The sequence below is a fragment of the Gobius niger genome (assembly GCF_951799975.1).
Source record: "Gobius niger genome assembly, chromosome: 20".
Taxonomy (NCBI): Eukaryota; Metazoa; Chordata; class Actinopteri; order Gobiiformes; family Gobiidae; genus Gobius; species Gobius niger.
Genome location: NC_136871.1, coordinates 22231838 through 22252194, shown reverse-complemented (window position 1 = coordinate 22252194; position 20357 = coordinate 22231838). Strand labels below are relative to the sequence as shown.

The window sequence follows — 20357 nt, the reverse complement described above, 5'->3', positions numbered from 1 at the left end:
CTGAAGAAAAAGGGCACAAAACACAGAGCACATATGTTTTGGGTTGACAGGAAGCAATTGACTTCAAAATTTACTCACAGTGACACAAGTAACTTCCTATTTTACTCAAGTAATAATAAATCCAATAATGAATAATACAGATACTTCATTATATTACTCAAGAAGAAACAACTACTGAATGATCAAACTACTCTAATAAGCATTTTATTTAAAAAGTCAAGTAGGTACTTGAGTAAATGTAACTGAGTACTTACTCTGGTCAAAGGGGCTGACGACATCGTTTATATTTGATCGGGACAGTGCATGTTCATGAACACACATGAGACTCATACATGTAATGCCAGACTCATTTCCATCTATCCAACAGTTGCCCACACAGTTTCACCCGGACCTATTGTCCATGTTTTTAGTGGTACGGCAAACTGGAAGAAACCAGGTGCGGGATAACACTCCAACTCCACACCTAAAGGTCCCGCCCAGAATTGATTTGAACTTTTCAGTCATAAGAAGCAAACTTAGTACCATTGAGATTTGGGAGTGAATGAGATAAGATAAACGTGACCAACTGCTTAAGTACTGTGCACTTCAGTATTCAAGTAAAATACATCAACTAAACATAATAAAAAAGAAAGAAATAATGACACCGAGCTGAAGTGAAAAATATGAATAGCATTTAATCACCAAAGATAGAAACATCTAAATATCCATTTTGAATGTGACTGACAAAATCTGTACAAAGTTGACCTTCTCCTGCTGCTCACAGCTTCACATCATCTGTACAAAAATGAGGTGGTGTTGGAGACTGGCACAAAGAAGAAACTGTCCCGAGTAAACAACATCAGCAGAAACAAAAGCAAAGATACAGCCGAAACATTCTGAAAGAGACCTAATAAAAAGACAGAGATAGAAGCTGCAGTGGGTTCAGAAAGTTTCCAGACCTTGTTTTTTAGTCTCTTCCTGCCTATTTCAGCCTTAGTTTGTAGCATTTTATTACCGCAACCAAGTACATTTCTTGTGAATTCGATACGTATTACACTTCAATTCTACATTTAAAAATACATATTAAAATAAATAAATAAAACACATTCCTGGTGTATTCAAACCCTATGGTAAAAGCACAGTAACTTCCATTCATTATCCATCACACACAAAGGAACAGCCTCTGGAGCTTGATAAACAATGAAAAACAATAATAATAAATAGAACGCTTTCAGTGTCAGCCTTCAAAAATAATAATTAAAAGGATTTATTAAAGGGGCTTGGACACGTCCTGATCCCACTGCATCATCTGCGCATTGTGCCCGGTTAAGTTTCAAACACATTCACTTTCAGGTATTTACAATATTGAAAGAAATGACATAGAAATAACTCAAAGTACGGTAATACCATAAGGTCAAGTTATCAAACAAAGCCATCCAATAACATGCCACTGCCGCACTGTACTTGCTCAGTTTTCAAATGCATAAATATATCGATTCCACTCCCATAATGTTCCCAATACAAAGATTATTCAGGCAGTATGTTGCTCGTGACATGTCTGTGCTTCTCCGGATTCCAAAATGCACTGACCATCCATCCAAAGGGCTTCACTGAAGTCAGACACTTGATTTTTACGTTTCTTCATTTATCCCTTTTGGGCGCCCATACTTCCCCCCCCCCTAGAGTCCCGTAGAGACACCTGTAGTTGGCAAGGGAATGTTAACGACAGCCTATGTACATTTATCTGTAAAATATCATGCAAATAAACGAACAAAACCTCCCCAAGAATTCACTTTTGGCCTCAGCGTTTTGTGGCAAAGCAAACAGCCCCACATGTGCTCACTAATACACAAAGGCGAGATGAGTAAGAACTGATCTGGAGTCACCATCCAAGCTTTGCAAAGATGTACATGACTTTGACCTTTATGTAAACATTCAGTCAGCAGTTTGATGTAGAAAGTTATGTAAGTGCTTTTTAGCAGGCTGAGCCACAGTGTAGAAACAAACGACACAAAGCAGAGGGTCAGCAGGTTGTTATGTCCATACACCGAAGAGAAAAGGCAGGACTGCGGCTCTTCTGTGCTCTGAAGCAGGTTTAAGTTCACAATATGCTTTTGCTCCCTGGCTTTTCTGCAGTCAGTCCAAGGGAAGAGTAAGCCTCGAAAGAGTCTTTGTCTTGGCCCCAGCGTCCTGCCGTAATGAGTGCGACAAGGCACTGCTGGGTGGACACCAGGCAGATGGAGAAAAACAGCTGCTTTACAAAGAGCGTCTAAAAATAGGCCTTTAAAAATATTGAACGCTTCAGATCTACCTCTAAGAAAAATGACATCAAAAATGTTTCATCACTGTAGGAAGATGCTTCAATTGTGCATAAACTTTCATTAACAGCACACGAAAATAACTTTTGACTGTTGAAGAACTGAAAGAGATTCAAAAAGAATATGGATCAAAGCATCAAAACCTTGTATTTGTTTGCACATCCAGGACTGTGTCCCGTCAGTGTCTCATTTTTGAAGCATTAAATAGTATAAATTTAGCCGACATTTGCGATACGTTAAGCAAAAACATCTCCCACAGTGATTCAACATGTTCAAAAAGACAGACATCAAAAGCATCACAAATTGGTAACAAATGCATTGGTAACACTGAGCTGTCCAGAAGCTACATTCCCCATACACAGGCATAAGTGCATTCAATCAAATAGGGCTATTAGAAAACAAGGACAGAGGGCTTTCCAGCTGTATGTTCTATACTACATACATACAGTACATACAGTATCAGAGTTTGTTTGCACTATGTTTCATATGATTTGTTCATTTTAATGAAGTGAAAAGAAAAAACATCCGTCTTTGCAAACTAACTCTGGTTTGGCCTTTGCAGATTTTAATATTACTTTACAACAACTTGGCAATTAATTATTACTCAAAAAGCCAGAGATCTATTGCAGCAAACACTGATTTGTCACGTCAAGCATTGAATGCAACTAAGAATAAAATGCTGAACAACACTGCCCATGAGGGAGACCCCAGCGAGTCTCTATGGAAGCATGTTTGAAAATCACAAAAATTACAAATTCTTGACACTGACATGTCTCGTGAATCTTGCTTAAGGTCAAATATTGGCATTTCCAACCACGGTTTCTGTCCAAGTGCCCTGGGAACATTTTGTCTAATTGGGGTCACACACTTGAAAGAAAACCGGGCCATGTCGGTCAGACAGACTTTACAGCACTGACAGAGTTTGGTGAAGGTCAAACTCAGATGAAAAGACACTGAGGATAATACTATAGTTTAGGCCCAGATCTACTGTGGAGTAAAGCTACAAAAGGAGACTGCAGCACATGCAAAAACAAACATAAATACAATACTAGAAAGCAAAAATGACAAAGGAGCATAATGAACAATCTTACAACCATGCAACAGCACCATCCTAATTTGCCTGTACATTATTGACACATGTGAAAGAAGCTGTTAGTATTAGTACAGTCAAGTGGAAAATAATAAAAATAATAATAATAATAATAATAATAATAATAAGAATAAGAATAAGAATAATAATAATAAATAGTACTTACTTTACCTGTTGTAAAAAGTAAACAAAAAACAAACATTAACTTAAGCATGTGTGATTCTATTTTGTCCATTATGAGTCTTTCTTTCCAGTTTGTGCGACTACTACTTTGTTTTAAAATGTCAAACTTGTATCAAACTTGCGTAAACAGATTCAGTAACCTTCCACCTGAATAGTGCTCTTCCATTGCATAAGAATGCAAATCTGACCTTCCCTGCTGCAATGCCTTGTAAAATAGTCTATGTAAAATACACATGTAAACTCATGCTGCAACACATTCTCACTTCAGAGCCACGTTAAAGCGATAAGGCAAAAAACACTGAGCATTTTTATCACTACCCTCCATGTGCTTTTCCAAAAACTCTAAATCCACAATGTGCCTTTGAGATGAGTAGATCTGAGCCGAAACCCTTGTGTAAAGTGTCAGGTTAGTTATATTCTGAGACAGAGGAGAGGCAGAGTGAGTAGAACAAACAGGAGTCCAATGGAAGGTCGCAGACACTGGCCACTTCCACACTCAGATGTGTTCTCCTGCAAAAAAGAATCCATTGTTATGGGAGGATTATTAACATTTAAACATGCATACCAAACAGCCAGGCTTCCTACTATTTCCTCACGGTCAGGCACGAACTGTGTCCAACCCTGCCTCTGATGGACTAAAGCATTTGCAGGGCCAAGCCATTATAGCTATTGTCCAGGTTAGTTATATTACCGTGTTTCCGTGTTCCTTGCTATTTCGATCCAATACCATGATGTTACTGTGGTGCAAAGTCAAGTTCTACTGCAACAATATTACCACATATGTAAAAAAAGACAGACAGTACTTACTAAGGCACTGTAGTCAAAGCAGGACGTGGGGCCTTTTCGATAGCGTGCGTTGCTCAGCACTTCACATGGATTTTCCTCCCGAACTGTTCGCATTGAGTTAGGGAAGACGTCTAAGAAAGTGTCGCCATGACGGATGACCTATCAATTGTCAGGTCATGAAACATAAATCATGAAGGATACACTCGGTGCGGACCTGGGTTAGCCTCTCAATCTCACACGTCGAGCATGGGAGAGACTCTGCCACCACGAACAGAAGATTGGTGTTTTCTATTCGCTTCGCGTGAATCAACCTGCATCAAGTAGAGCAAGTCATTTACACGTAACAGCGAGACTTTTGTGCTAATTCCATGTCATGAACTCCCAAACTCAAAGCTTGTACTGCAGAAGGTTACACGCGGTGAGCAAATGCTTTTTCATAACTGCGGAGTTTAAACACTGAGCCGTGGTCTAACCGTGAGCAGTTGCCACAGTCCTGCAGCACGTTGTACATGTTGGTGGTGTTGGTGAAGTAGAACTGGCTCTGGATGGTTACACAGCTGCTTGCCTTGGTCTCAAAACCATCCACCAGCAAGTCGTCTGCGAAAGAAGACGTGTGCCAATTAGACATTTAATATGTGGCGATTGAGGTGACTTTAAACATACAGAGGAACGGCAGGACAGGGGCACATTTATATGCTTTGGAAAAGGAGGTAAAGAGACTGACTATACAGGATGAGTCAAATGTGGAACAAAACGACAGGTGTACTTGTAATGAGGGAAAAACATTATAACAAGTCTAAAAGCTCATAACAAATTGATTATAGACCCTACCAAAGCACTTCTTCTAATTAATATTACTGATGTTTAAATGAATAACTTTACCTTGATATAACCAGCTATTGTAGGCCAGTCCATATATGAGCTGCTGCATTACAGACCTGGAAAAAAATAGCCATTGCATCATGATGGAGAGGATATAATAATAGAGTCTGGAAATATCAACAAATGTAAAAAACGTGGCAAGGCTCTGAGCTGTAATAAAGCAGAGGGAGAGCAGCAGGTGTCTGAATCATGAGGAGAGCTTTGACATAGTTGTTGGGAACACTTGGTTCTGCTGCGATAATGAGGTTTAGATGTTGAACAGTCTCACCATGCCACTGTAGAGGTCCACCAGGCCAAGCTCAGGAGGTCAGCAACAGAAGGCTGCAAAAGACAAGAGAGCGATGCGTGACCTGCCTATGCACAATGACATAGCATTATGACTACAAAAAACTCATCATTTTCTGATTCTAGATCAGCATTTTGATTTGATCACATTGTATGTACACTTTATATTACCTTTAAGAGGTAATCAAAGCTGTCTTCCTCGTGCAAAATCATGGATGTGCCAGCAGTAGCAGCATTGTACTCATGTTTATGTTGTGTCCCTGTCTATGTCTTTGTCTTCTCATCCCCTTTTAACATGCTGTGTACCTTTCTACTGTGTTTGTGAGCCCACCTGGGGGCAAGTGGTGCAAATTAGCTTCTGCTAAAAGCGCCACGATACATACATCAGACTTATGCTACAATTTGTCTATGTTTTTGTATCTGTCCCTATCAAATAAACCAAATAAATAATGAAATTCCGGTTCACTATGTTTAGATTTCCACTGTTGAGGGAATTTCGTAGAGAGCATGAAAACTATATATTTTTGGAAACTTATAATATCAGTGGTGAAAAAAACAATGTTTCCATTTGCCCTTGTCATTTGGTAAAAAGTGCAATTATACCATTTTCCATTAGAGTAGATCTGGTCATCGCTACGGTAACTCCATGAAACATATGACAAGGGTTTCATTGACTTTTTTCATTGGAACGACCAAATGGATTTTTCTGTAAAATGTTGTAAATTTCCGCCAAACTCTGGGGTGTAAACTTTTTTACACCCCATATCAATATTGTCGGACCTTTTTTTTGTGTTTTTTTTACACATCAGAGCAAATGGAAGCATTGTTTTTTCTGATTGCTTATTTAATAAAGTTTTCTAAAATTTATAGTTTTTATACTCTCCGCAAAAATCCGCCAAATTTACATAGTGAACCGCACTGTCTCTCAGAGTGCACACTTCACTATGATTGCTTAAACCACCTTGCAACTTGGCCTATAGACAGTGTGTGAGGAAAAGTAGACAGTATGTGTCTGTGAGCATATGCTGTATCAATATAACAATCTCTCCAAAATAAGAAATCCCTATTCAGTACAGTATTACTATTTCACTTTAGATTGTCATATTAGATTGTCTTACATTATGAACGCTGACAGTCAAGTGACTACATTGACTTAACCCAGCCAAAAAACATTAAGGACTCATTACATTTGGTACATCAGTAATAGGACATCCACTGGGTATGTTTATCAAATCAGAAAAAAATATATAATAATAAGAAACACAATATACAAAACAGCAAAGCACTAACAGCTCAGATTTTGGCCAGATATGTGCTGGACAGTGTTAAAAGCTTTTGCATAGAAGTGTGTCTTAAGCAACGATTTAAACTGGTCAGAACTGGGGTAATCAGATAACCCGGTTTCCATTCACTTCAGAAATCTAAAAATCCCAAACTCTGGGTGTACAAGAGAATTTGTGGATGTTTAGAGCAACTGGACGACCATTCCCACCCTTCTCTCTATCATCTCCACCTGCAGCACCAGGCAGAGATGACTGAAACCGATTGCACTTGGATTTGGAGTCAAAGTGCTCTTGGATTGGATTTTTGGTCTGCGTATAAACGTAGCCACTCAGTCACTCTCCTACACTCGGTGATGGTATGTTACATCTTTAGCCACGGTTGCCCTGAGGCTGACTGTCGATAGAAATGGCTATAACTTATTGCTTCTCCAACAACTCAATATCAACTCACACATCACTGAACTGCAGCCTCAAGAGCGGATTTAGAGCTCTTCTAGTTATAAGCCTTCAAATGAGTGGGCTAGTTTAGAAAGCAAATTAACATTGTACGGTCAGTAAAATTGCCTACAAAAAACAGAGACCTAGACATAGCTCGAGAAATGTCTTTGAACTCATAACAAATTACTGCAATTAATATGATAATCTCCAACTGTTGAGTCTCACCACAAAGAATCGCCTCGGTGCTGCCCCCGTGTGGCTGCTGCTAATCGGCTCGCAGGCAGACTGATACTGAAAGGACTGTCTCCGCACGTAGATGGAGTTGTTGAAGAGGGCATACATAAGAAATGGGTCCACGTCTCCGAAGAAAAGTCCCATCTGCGTTGGAATAAAGACAAAGCGTGTGTAGGGCAGTGGTTAAACAGCGCCACACACAGACAAGGGCTACGCGGTCAAACCTTTTTCCAGTGGCCTCTCTGATTGGACATGACCAAAAAGCCACCGTCATCAATGAGATAACATAAGAGATCCTAAAAACACAGACAAATCAACAAAATGTTTATAAAAAGTCATATAAACTCATTTACAGGCACTGCATGGGGGATCCAAAGATTCCCCTTGTGCCTATTGATTTTTTTTAAAATTATTTTCCTTAAACTTCAAATTGATGAAATGCTATTGTAATTGACTTGTTTTGAAGTGAAAGATGTTTGACCTGAAATGTGTCAATCTTGAATAAGTATACTCCAATTAAAGAGGTTAAATTAAATAAAGCATAAAAACTTAAATATAATCTTATAAGAACATTATTCTTACATCTGTGTTGGCTTCACAGTCCATCTCACAGATCCTGGACGCTCCACACTGCAAGGGCAAAAATGACAGAAATAAAAGTGTGTATGTTTTAACTTGCGGCATCAAGATTCATGATCAGATTTGTTTTGTACCTTGTGTGTCTGTCGTGCGTCAGACACATTGCTGGCTAATATTTTGAACTTATCCACCCAGGCTTCCAGGTCCAATTTGACACCGACCACTAAAGACACATATTTTTGCTTGTTTGTTTTAGACTAAAGATACTTCACATATCATGTATTTCTCAGAGTCCTTTAGTTACCTGCAGGTTTGAGCAGTTTTCCTCCTAAATTAACCTCAATGGCCGAGCTGACCAGGATGCCAACTGTGCCATTATCCCCATTTACCATGTCGTCTAAAGCTGTTGAAACAGTGTATGATATCAATTTAAGTGGTTCATACTCGCTCCAACTGTATTACTTGATTTGTCCCTGTGGTATTATTTAGAAGGGGCAGAAGTACTCACAGGATTTTTGTGGGGCTCTAAACATGTATCCTTTGTTATCAAGGCTTCTTCTGTAAAAATTTGAATTGAAAGGCTCTGGATCCTCATCCCACACGTCGGCAGCACTGTGCAAATGTGACATTGTTATTATAGCTGAGCCTGATGGACAATGACATGGGTTAGAAATACAAGGCTGATGCTAGTTCGGTAGCACTCAGGGTCTGATGCATGTTTATTATTATAGCACATGACTACCTTTTCAATTCAGGATTTTTAATTCAACATTCATGACAAATGTTATTTAACGTCACTGTTTCATGTACCGCGTTGTAGGCAGTGACGTTAAATCACATAAGAATATTACATACATACAGAACATAATCATATTCAAGTCACTTACACGTTGGGAAACACTCGTGTGATTCCGCCGTCTGTGGAGGCAAACACTGCCAAGAACCCATACCTGCAACAAACAAAGAAAATGACAAAGCAGGGTAGGGCAAGATCAGGGGGGCGACAGTGGTGCAGATGGTAGAGTGGGTCGTGTCATGATCGGAAGGTTGGGGGTTCGAATCCCTCCTCCAGAAGGTGCACACTGTCGTTGTGCACTTCACCCACATTGCCCCCAGTGTCTGTGTACATTGGTGTATGAATGTGAGTGGATCCTTGCTGTAAAGCGCTTCGAGTGCCCAATGTAGGTGGAAAAACGCTATATAAGTTGAGATCATTTACCATTTACCATTTTACCGTCAGTTCCCGGTGTGTGTGAGTGGTTGGGGCAGATGTGTACAGTCTGTCAGTTAACAAAAGTTGCTACAAATGTAGTTAACCAGCACTGGCTATGGAGTGAATGGAAAAATCCACTCCTCTTATGTTAAAAAGCACTATACAAATAATATTCCCTTCCCCCTTCTGGTGTGTAAACGTACGAGTTGAGGTCCTTGTTCTTCCACACTCGTGAGGCCAGCTGCCCGATGATCCGAGAGTCCAAGATCAGGTTATGGATCAAGTCTTGGTCACCTGAGATTACAAATACACCTGTTATGATTAATGCTGCATAGAGGCACACTATAATTGTCCATTGCAAGGATCAGATTTATTGAGAACCGTATAATTGTGCGATACATAAAGACCACAGGCTAAAATGATTGACCTTTCATACCTCATTATTCTAAATCCCTGTGGTTTACTCACACTCGTCGGAGTCAGGCGAGATGTCGATGATGAGGGAGAGGAAGTTTTGCAGGAACTGTGTGTTGTTGTCGGAGAGATGCAGACGTTTGCAGTATTCTCTGGAAACACAAGAAACGCGTTTAAAAATGTGCAGCAGACAGACACCAAACTGCTGAGTCGGAGTGCGCTCACCTCGGGGCCAGAAACACATGTCCTGAAGACTCGTACGAACTGGGTAACAACGACTGCATATCTGGAGGAAAGGAAGGGGATCGTGTATTAGTTCAAATGCAAAATCTATACTTGCATATTACAGAACTTTAACATACACACTGTATAGTACGGAGATTTAGCGAAGGTGTAAAATTTTAATTCTTTCAGGTTCTGTGATGTACAAGAACTAAAAATATAAATGTCTACTACTACTACTACTACTACTACAAGAGAGAGGCTTGTACTTCTTTGGCCAGTGCTTCTGTAACTTCAACAACTACTATTAACTCTGCAATGTAATCTCTTTCCATGTGTCCTCAGATCAACGTATGCTGATGAAAGTGTATTCCGGTGCTGTCTTATATTTACTTTGTTTTCAAGCACACTTACATTGAAGCTGCAGCATCACATCACTGAGGTCCGCCTGTATGTAATACTCATTGTACGGCGGTAGTACCAAACCCAGACTGCAGAGGGCGCCATCCCAACAGGAACAGGCAGGACAAAAATCCACATAGGAAGATGACATTTTCTACATTTTTTCCCATTTAATTGAGTCATCTTTTTTTTGCAGTTACTTACCTGTAATCGGTGCCGTTAATTGGTGCCCAGGTGTAGCTTCTGTACACGTCGTCAATGTATTGCTACAAAACGGTAAAAGTGAGTAACTGTTCTTACCTTACAAGTTTATGATAGGCAAAACAAAGTTGGCTTTTGACAGTTGATACTTGCCTCATCGATTGACTTTAAAAGCGTCTTGATTTGCATTTCACCCGGACGCCCGTCAATCATTTGTCTCCGAATCTGTAAAAATATGACTTTTTATCACCAAAAGGGCTGTGGACAAGAGAGTGTGTTGACCGAGGCCCTCATCGTATTTCTCTAAAATGTTAAAAGCCATACTTTCACTTGACAGCTTCATTTGAAAAGTGAAAGCTGTTTTTGCTTTGTCTTTGTCCATCATGAAAGCTTTTAACCTGTTTGGTAATTGAATTAGTGCATTGTTGTTGTTGTTGTTGTTGTTGTTGTTGTTGTTGTTGTTGTTGTTGTTATATTTCCCTAATATTGATCTGGTCAAAATGTGTACAACAAAGACCACTAAAAGCCAGATTTTTTTTTTTTTTTTCAAGTTTACCTCTTCTTTGTTACTGTCTTCTACTTCAGCGTCAAGGAAGTCCAAAGTGACAGGCTCAGGTAAGTTCACAAGCTGCCACAAATAAAAAACAAAACAATGGCATTGGGATAAAACTGTAAACAAAACACCACGCAGAGTGAAGAACGTGGAAGGAAACTTACTTTGGGTCGAAGATTTGGGTGAAGCAAGAGGTACCCATTAGGATCAATGGCAAATATGTAGCCATTAGCTCCCAGCTGTTAAAAACAATAGAAAGCAAGTGACAGTGGTGCAAACAATGTATTTTTGAATGTATTGTTGTGGAAAGAAGCTGCACAAGCAAAGATATCACATAATGCTGTTTATTTCTTGCACCAATTAACTGACTAAGATCGAAAAGCATTTAAATTGCAATATTCTGTCTACAAATCATAAAATATATGGCAGTGTTGCAATACAAAAGTAATTGTGATTCAATATGATTTAATATTGCAATACTTCACTCTGAATAAATCGAAAAAACAAAGAGAGGCCTGGTCTGGAAAAGTTATAAACAAATGCTAATATGACATTTGCTGAAATATTTTGAAAGGTGCTTAGATGAGGCCTACAGTGCTGCTCTTTCAGGTCTTGGCAGACTGGTGCACTGCAGCCTCATTAATATGTATTTTCCCAAGGTAAATAAACCCATACTTGCTGCATTTGTATTGTTGCACAGGTTGTTTTCATGTAGCATTTGTAAGCCCATACAACACCACAAGTCAGCACTGATAATTCACTAGAAAATATTGAATTGATCACTTTTTAATCCAGCATGAGCCCAACTTCAGAAAACTACAATGGCCAATATGTTCAACAACTTCATGTTATGTGCACAATTTTACTGAGATTTTGTAACCTGCATACTGGACAACTTACATTGTACCGCGGAGTCAGGCGCTTGATCTCATCTAGATGCACGTCCACTCCCATCACGCCTAAGATCAGCTGATTCTGCATGTACAAAAACACAAAGATGAACTCAAATGTGATCAGTGACTATTGCTACAGTATTTATTAATCACCTGTGAGTTTCCATCCATTGTCAGGTTGAACACAGGCAATGTACCAGTCACAACCAAACCAAGACCCTGCAGAGACAAATATACAGATAGCACCTATTTTTAAAAAGTGTGATTTCTACTTTCTAGCTGTGCAAGGAATTTATGTGCAAATGAAAAAAGGAACATCATTTATTGCAGTATTAATATTTTTTCTATAAAGACATATTAGGTTGTTTTAGTCCCACCCCTTTCTCACCAGAGCATCCTGATAGACATTTGTCCACTGAACCTGTTTCGCGACACCCCCCGCGAGAACCATAGGGCGCCCCAGCACATCGAGGTACTCCTGTCACAACAAAAGGGCACATGAAGCCGCTTTAGCACTAGCCACAACATCAGGCCACGGGGCACAATTGTGTGTACCAACAAACAGAAGAGGAGGGCTGGGTAAGGGAATCTAACCCACCTGGGTGTTAATCCTGATCGCACAGATGGAACGGATCTCAAAATAGTAACCTGACGAGCACAGAGAAAAGAGAGAGAGATGAGAGGGTGTGTGTGGGGGTGTGAGAGGGAATGAGAGAGATAGAGAGAGTGAGAGAGGGTAGAGTGGGAGAGAAAGCGGGAGAGAGAGAGGGGAGAGTGAGAGGGAGAAAGAGAGGGTAGCGTGAGAGAGGGAGAGGGGGAGGGAGAGAGATAGAGAGAGGGGAGAGAGTGTGAGAGAGGGAGAGAGAGAAGGTGAGAGAGAGGGTAGCGTAAGAGAGGGAGGGAGAGGGAGTGAGATAGAGAGAGAGGGGAGAGTGTGTGAGAGAGATAGAGAGAGGGGGAGAGAGAGAGGGAGGGAGAGAGGGAGGGAGAGAGAGAAAGAGAGAGGGTAGAGTAAGAGAGGGAGGGACAGAGGGGGGAGAGAGAGGGATAGAGGGGAAAGAGAGAGGGAGAGAGAGAGGGAGAGAGGGGAAAGAGAGAGGGAGGGAGAGAGAGAGGGAGGGAGAGAGAGAGGGATAGAGGGGAAAGAGAGAGGGAGAGAGGGAGGGAGAGAGAGAAAGAGAGAGGGTAGAGTAAGAGAGGGAGGGACAGAGGGGGGAGAGAGAGGTTTAGAGGGGAAAGAGAGAGGGAGAGAGAGAGAGAGGGAGGGCGTGAGATAGAGAGAGAGGGGAGAGAGTGTGAGAGAGAGAGAGAGGGAGAGAGAGGAGAGAGAGAGGGGAGAGAGGGGGAGAGAGAGAGAGAAGGAGAGAGAGTGAGAGAGAGAGGGAGGGAGATAGGGGAGAGAGGGGGAAGAGAGAGTGTGAGAGAGAGGGAGGGAGAGAGAGAAAGAGGGGAGAAAGAGAGAAAGAGAGGGAGGGTAGAGTAAGAGGGAGAGGGATGGAGAGAGAGGAGAGAGAGAGAGAGGGAGAGAGGTAGGGCGTGAGATAGAGAGAGAGGGGAGAGAGTGTGAGAGAGAGGGAGAGAGAGAAGGAAAGAGAGGGGGAGAGAGGGGGAAGAGAGAGTGTGAGAGAGGGAGAGAGAGGAGAGAGAGGGAGAGAGAGGGAGAGAGAGAGAGGGAGAGAGAGAAAGAGAGGAGAAAGAGAGAGAGGGTAGAGTAAGAGAGGGAGAGGGATGGAGAGAGAGGGGAGAGAGAGGGAGAGAGAGAGAGGGAGGGAGAGAAAGAGGGGCGAAAGAGAGAAAGAGAGAGAGGGTAGAGTAAGAGAGGGAGAGGGATGGAGAGAGAGGGGAGAGAGAGGGAGAGAGAGAGGGAGGAAGAGAAAGAGGGGCGAAAGAGAGAAAGAGAGAGAGGGTAGAGTAAGAGAGAGAGGGACAGAGGGGGGGAGAGAGAGAGAGAGAGAGGGAGAAAGAAGCTGTTATATTGCTTTATAAGGCAAAAACAACAGAAGTGATTATGTGACACCACCACAAAATATCTCTTTGGGTAACGCAGTAACGCAGATGAAAAGGACGGTTACAGCATGCTGCTTGGTTCACTTTAAATACATTATTTTTCGTTAAAGCAGACAATGACGCGGCAATTCAGTATCATTGCATTCAATCTTCAAAAAACAAAAACAAGTTGTCATGTTTTCTGCAAAGAATAAAACTCTTTGCTGCATCACACAGCCGTAATTACTGGCAGAGCTTTGGATACCAGGCGCATTAAGGACTGATTTATTTGTTTTGGTCCCGTGAGGTGGCTCCAAATCTGTTCATCAATTTTAATAGACTTGCGCTCGGTTCCAGTATATGCATTCCTAATATAGCCATACATTTTACCTGCAAAGCTTATTCATCATTTTTTGTTTACCCTTTATCCCTAACATTTTTTTTCATATTTCAAAAGCTAGAATGTTAATCTATTTTTTCGGGTCCAGTAACATAAAATTCCATATGCTACCTGATATAAAAATGTCTTTACTTTACCTTTATTAGTGCAAGCAATCCACTGCAGCGGTGTGACGTCATAATTGTGCTGACCCACTGAAAAAGTGAAAACTCGAACCTAAAAAAGAAGAATAGAATACAAATAAAGCAAAACTGAAGATGTCATTTTATAGAAAAAAATGTGTGTTTTTGGTTTGGTCTCATTACACTCACAGTTTTGTTGGGCCAGTTGTACTGCAAAAAGACGTCCTGTGCCCGGTCTTCTCCCCCATCAGTGAACAACATGATGATCTTATTGCAGTTTGCTCGTGGAACGTTTGTTTTCTAAAAAAAAGCCAAGAACAACAAAACATTAAGCCAAAGTCAAGTAGCTGGAAACTATAATCGAGCAAACGTTACTTGCATTTAACAGCTGGTTGAAGGCGAAGTGAAACCCAGACTTGTAGTCAGTTGTGCCTTTCGCTTGCATCTGTTGCACCGCTTCTTTAAAGATCTTTTTATTGCGCACATTTGCCTGGACGAGATGTTTGAAGCAGGGGACCACGGCTTCTGCTTTTTCGTTGAACTAGAGCAAGTAGAACAACATAAAATGCAGTGTACTTCAAGATTTGAATTGTCAGTGCTTACCCTGGCCACATTAACATAGTCGTCATCCGACAAAGTGTCCAGCATCTCCATCACTGAAGCCTTAATTAGTTTGAGGGTAAGTCCACTGACACTCCCGCTCCTGAAACAACATAATCAATCATACAGATGTGCTGCAGATGTTATTTTCATTCAGCATCGCTTCAATTTTCACAGAGTTGCCATGTCCACCACCATGCCATGCCGTGTTACATGAAGTGTTTTTACAGTTTTCTAAATTTCCAAGCTAAAGTTCCCATTGAAAGTTTTCAGACAAATTACCGGAAATGTATAAGTAATTTTCCGCCTCTTTGTAATCCTACACAGATCACAGCTGTGGTGAGATATTGCGTTGCAGATTCAACATGGAAATACAGCAATCTGCTGAAATACCTTTGTCGATTAAAAAACAAGGTCAGGATCAATTCTGCATAATAACCTTAACACAGTGCAGGCGAGCTTTGGGCCAGGTTCATTATAAGTTGAGAAGTGGTTTCCATGGAGATGGTCTTGTAAGTATGACACATGTTTTGATGAAGAGCTGCTCTTTTGTCCTCTCTGGTTCAATATTAAATTACATTTGCAAAAGGGCTTTTCACGAACCAATACTAGGGACACGGGAAATAAATTAATCCTCTGGTCAATCCATACACAGACAACCAAAACCACTGCCACATTTTATTTATCCATGGCATGTCTGGGTAATAATTAGTGTTTATTTCCAATCATGGTCAAGAGAGAACCATTAGTGCAGGGAAGAGTAAATTAGTAAAATATGTATATGTTTGTTCTGTCTTTGATATTAATTTAAGCAGATGTGATTGGTTCCGTTAAAACAGAACAGAGGTACTCAAAAGAGCTGAGGTATTTTAATAGACAGTAAGTAAAGTCAACTTGCATACTTCACATAGAAACAAATGATGTAGCCAACTTACACATCAACAAGAATGACCATATCTTTGGGAGATGAGGCGCCCTGGATGTACCTGTGCGTGTTAGAGCAAATAATACATGAAACATTTGGCTTGTACTCATACAAATGTCATGAATAATTCAGCATTTAATCAGATTACCAGGGTCTCCGCCTGACATCATACAAGTCAATCTTATCAGGGGCTTTCCATGGAGTAGCTGTTAAAACAGGGCAGACAAAAAAGAAGTAGATTTACTTGCACCGTTTGATGATTTAGTCACTACCAGCGAGAATCAGATGAAAGGAACACTTAACCTGCCCCCTTTGAGTGTCCGAAGAGCTATCTAGGACTAATGTTTATATATATATGCAATTACAACCAAAAAGTGATAAACCTCCCACCTGGATAGTATCGCGTGACACCGGTGGCACTTCCAAAAGCCTGCCACAGTAAAGATGGGTCCTCTCGGCTGTTCTCCATAAACACCTTCTCCAGAGCTTGAGTCCAGTTCAACTCATTCAAAATCACTGGCGCTAAACACACACACAGATACATACGATCCGTTATTCAAAGTGCAACAGGGTGTCTGCCATGCCACCCACCTCCTTTGTAGATGTCAGTGGGGATCTGGACAGCCGTGTAGGAGTAGTTGACGTTGTTTTTGAAATTGGGGTCATAAACAAACTCCAGCTTGATGTGGGAGGGGTTCTCCACTTCTCCTTCTCCGTCCATCGAGTACTGTCACAAGAAAGCACACAAGCAAAGAATGTTTTTAGACACATTTACATCGATATTTTTCATTGATATAGAGGTACATACACACAAATACATAAATAGATACAGTATAAGATTTAGTTTATCAAGTTATGGGGCTGAAAGGCTAAATAACTCATTTTGAGCCTATGCCATTCACTTCAAAACCAGCCCATGAATTACAAAACACACGCACAAAAATCAACCCTGTCTCTGCTACTGCTACTGTAAATTGTTATAATTTCTCCCTTGCTTCTGATGCTTTTAACCTTGTATGAAAGTCAATGCATCAAGCCAGGCAAAGCAGCTACTAAAATTAGTATCAAATATAAAATGTCCATGATTTATAACAACTATTTACAAAAAAGACTTTTTCACTCACATAATCCAGCTCTGCCTTGGAGTCATAGTACGCCATGTCCAGCTCCTATAACACAGAAATGTTACAGCATAGCATGTATATGTACAAGTATTTACAGTAAATTTGACTATAGACTGAATTCAAATTAGCATCTATGTATTAGCTGGAATTAAATAGAAAGTCACTGCATAAGACCGAGGATGCTCTGCATTACTTTAATCCAAAGGAGAAACTGTTTACACAGTTATTTACATATTTGCTGTTCAATGTTTTAGTGACAAACTTTCCACAATGTTCGAGTTTCAAAGCTGTCTCCACCAAATGTGTGCATTGTGCTTTGTGCTGCCACATGATGAATCAGGGCCAGGCTGAGTGCGTGCTGCCATCTGTTCTCTGAGCTCAAGAACAAGTCTGACATCCAATTACACATCTTTGTGCAACAAATCACCAAAAAGAAACTGCGAGGATACAGCCTTTTTTCCGCATGTGCCTTATTATAATGTAAATACTAGTGGGGTCAAAGAGTTCTCGAGAAAGGATGTGGTTTTGACCAGAGAAACCTTGTGGTTTCTCGTAAACAAGGGAATTTGAATCCTTGCACTTTGTACACATGGTTATCACAGACCATGATGACTCGTATTGATAATTCAATTAGGGAGACGTAAATGGAGCTGTTAGCTCAACGATCTGTTTGGACAGTTTATTATAATTCGATTTCTTTACTTATTTAATCATCTTTTTCACTTTATTTCTATATATATTTCTATATTTTTATTTATTTTTTCTGAGATCCTCCAGTCAATGTTTATTTGTATTTAATGCAAAAATGATAAAAAAAAAAAAAAGAATTGGAATTAGATGTATTTATTTCAAAATGTTCTAAGTTTGAAGATAGATTTTATAGTTCATAAGCACCACTAATATTGTAATGCAGATAATCTAAATATCAATAGACACCACATCATTCCTTTACAGAGTAGCCTTTACAAAATACTACAATCTAAATAATATGTGAGAAACGTGTAGTCAATACATACAAGTATGTTTCATCGAGCACTAAACGTTAATTGGTGTTATATCATTCTTGAGCATATATGATTTGGGATCAGCACCAATATTCCGTTAAAGGAACAGGCCACCGTTTATAAATACTGAGATATGCTCTTACGTTAGCTTAGACGTGTTGATTTGTAGCTGATAAAAAGGGGAACTAACATTAATATAACTACGCCTTGCAATATAGTTCCCTTTTTTAATCCACTTAGAAAATTGACAAGTTTAATTTTGTGTGACTATACTTCGATTGTGTACAGGCTCATGCAACCGTACTTAAACGTGGAAGAGCTTGGTCGCTTCTAACTTCGCCTCCGTTTGGATCCATGGATGAGAAGAGGAGAGTCTAAATGCTAGCGCTGTCTGTGTCCTGTTTACGTGACTGAGGGCACGTGTAAAGACGAGCTACAGATCAACTCGTCTAAGCTAAGGTAAGAACATATCTCAGTATTTAAAAAAACGGTGGCCTATTCCTTTAACGGGTCTTGTGCAGAGAACTCCACATAACAGCTGAGTTCAGTGATCCGGGTGAGGCTTCGTCCCATTCACAGACAACTTAGACTGAATGAACGATTGCATTTGCCTGACATATTTACCTCTATTTACTATGCAATGTGCTTGTCCTTAAACATCAACAAACAAATAGATTGACCAATTCTGAGGAAAAGAAAGAAAAACCCCAAAACTGTCTCAGTAAAGAGGGTTCTAAGTGCCACTTAATTTAACAATGATCGTGACCCTTTCCAAATTGGGGTTTACCTTGATACTGTCTTTCCACAGATGCTCCCGCTGTAGCCGCTCCGCTTCACCGGCTAACCTCTGCACAAACAAACAGGGATCATTAGCCCTGCTGTTTCCTTTATTGATTAGAAACACTAAGAACTACTATGTCTCAGATGAACCGTGACACTCTCAGAAAACATCTTTATTCAGCAGCCGGGATAAACCAAGTGAGGCTTGTTTAAAGCAAGAGTTTTAGAAATAACACACAGTAATGGGACTCTAAATACATGCTAATGCTTTATATAAAAGAAGAGTTATACCCCTGCAAAATGTTTATGTTGGCTGCAGGAATGAAACACGTTGGCAAAAATAATTAGTCTCAATTTGGAGAAACGTGCTGTACCCATGAATTGTGCAATCTGACAAATCACTCTTGTAGCATAACGGTCACTAACACCTTCTATGTTGCAAAGTGAATGCTACAGGCTGCTCAAACATTGTCCTTGAAGAGTAAGGTGAATGAAACTGTTCTGATTCTGAAAAGGAGAAGAAACACATGGTACGACAGATGTGTTTTCTTTGGTCAGACTTACATCCAGGGCTTTGCGTTTCTTAGCCAGCAGTCTTTCGATGTCTAACGCCACCTTCTCCACGATTCTTCTGGGCTGATTCTTGATCACGCTGAACCGCCGCCTTTCCTCATTGTAAATCTGCAACGATTAACAATAAACCATGTTCATCTTGTCTTTCAAATTTGCCCCAAACAACCAGGTTATTTCTATGCTTGACATTCAATCAAGAACATGGACGTGGAAAAATCTCACAGCTCTTAAACTCACCAAAACATCCACACAATGCTATTTTTTATTTGTATTTTTTCGAATGGTGGGAAACAAGAGAAGAGTCCTGACAAGCTCCAGAAACCTAAATTTGGCTCCTTCCCACAACCCTCTGGAGAAAGGCATTGCTTTTAAACATTTCCACTGACAAACCAACGGTTTTCTTTTATTACAATAGTCATGTGTAGCAGTAAATTGGATTCTGTGTAACTACATCAGCCTGGTTCACTCGCATCTAAGGATCTGCCCAAGAAACATGGTGTAATGTCATGAAAAAACTACTTGATTCCATATTGCAATTCTAAAATGAAGTTAACGTTTTAAAAATTTGATACCAAGAATGATCAGTTTTATTATAATGTCAATCATCCCACAAAGCATCCATAACATTCATGTATTCATAGATAGAGTGTTGTTTAATGCAAGAGAAAACAGATCAAATCATTTCTGTGTTGTGTGAACCGCAGGAGAATGTGCTGAGCTGGCAGAGCATACAGAAAACCATCTTTAATTTCCTGCAGCTAATGGCTTCCTGTAAACTCCAGCTGACTTTCTCTCAGACAAGCATCGAGCCAATGTGCGGTCTGCTTTAATAGAGACTTACCAGTGTATAAGAACCTATGCATTTTCAGAACACTTAAAACAGGGAAT

At 40.2% G+C, this 20357-nt stretch overlaps 1 protein-coding gene across 1 annotated transcript in view; it reads right to left on the bottom strand.

Annotated features, from left to right (window-relative positions):
- Positions 1 to 2777: 2777 nt before the first annotated feature.
- LOC306979422 (voltage-dependent calcium channel subunit alpha-2/delta-2-like) overlaps positions 2778 to 20357 on the bottom strand; it is a 32155-nt gene continuing 14575 nt past the window's right edge. The window contains exons 3-38 of the mRNA XM_079578370.1: positions 19461 to 19577; positions 18904 to 18963; positions 17113 to 17157; positions 16580 to 16715; positions 16379 to 16510; positions 16137 to 16194; positions 15999 to 16049; positions 15067 to 15166; positions 14834 to 15004; positions 14653 to 14763; positions 14479 to 14557; positions 12554 to 12603; positions 12344 to 12433; positions 12109 to 12174; positions 11963 to 12037; positions 11227 to 11301; positions 11066 to 11137; positions 10663 to 10734; positions 10513 to 10574; positions 10321 to 10397; positions 9910 to 9970; positions 9739 to 9836; positions 9474 to 9564; positions 8945 to 9007; positions 8566 to 8669; positions 8362 to 8460; positions 8192 to 8280; positions 8061 to 8108; positions 7703 to 7774; positions 7470 to 7622; positions 5507 to 5559; positions 5239 to 5294; positions 4830 to 4953; positions 4558 to 4667; positions 4378 to 4460; positions 2778 to 4080 (exon numbers count right to left, since the gene is read on the bottom strand). Coding sequence (XP_079434496.1) covers positions 3982 to 4080; positions 4378 to 4460; positions 4558 to 4667; positions 4830 to 4953; positions 5239 to 5294; positions 5507 to 5559; positions 7470 to 7622; positions 7703 to 7774; positions 8061 to 8108; positions 8192 to 8280; positions 8362 to 8460; positions 8566 to 8669; positions 8945 to 9007; positions 9474 to 9564; positions 9739 to 9836; positions 9910 to 9970; positions 10321 to 10397; positions 10513 to 10574; positions 10663 to 10734; positions 11066 to 11137; positions 11227 to 11301; positions 11963 to 12037; positions 12109 to 12174; positions 12344 to 12433; positions 12554 to 12603; positions 14479 to 14557; positions 14653 to 14763; positions 14834 to 15004; positions 15067 to 15166; positions 15999 to 16049; positions 16137 to 16194; positions 16379 to 16510; positions 16580 to 16715; positions 17113 to 17157; positions 18904 to 18963; positions 19461 to 19577 — 3102 coding nt within the window. The 3' untranslated portion in view covers positions 2778 to 3981. The remainder of the gene's footprint in view (positions 4081 to 4377; positions 4461 to 4557; positions 4668 to 4829; positions 4954 to 5238; positions 5295 to 5506; positions 5560 to 7469; positions 7623 to 7702; positions 7775 to 8060; positions 8109 to 8191; positions 8281 to 8361; positions 8461 to 8565; positions 8670 to 8944; positions 9008 to 9473; positions 9565 to 9738; positions 9837 to 9909; positions 9971 to 10320; positions 10398 to 10512; positions 10575 to 10662; positions 10735 to 11065; positions 11138 to 11226; positions 11302 to 11962; positions 12038 to 12108; positions 12175 to 12343; positions 12434 to 12553; positions 12604 to 14478; positions 14558 to 14652; positions 14764 to 14833; positions 15005 to 15066; positions 15167 to 15998; positions 16050 to 16136; positions 16195 to 16378; positions 16511 to 16579; positions 16716 to 17112; positions 17158 to 18903; positions 18964 to 19460; positions 19578 to 20357) is intronic.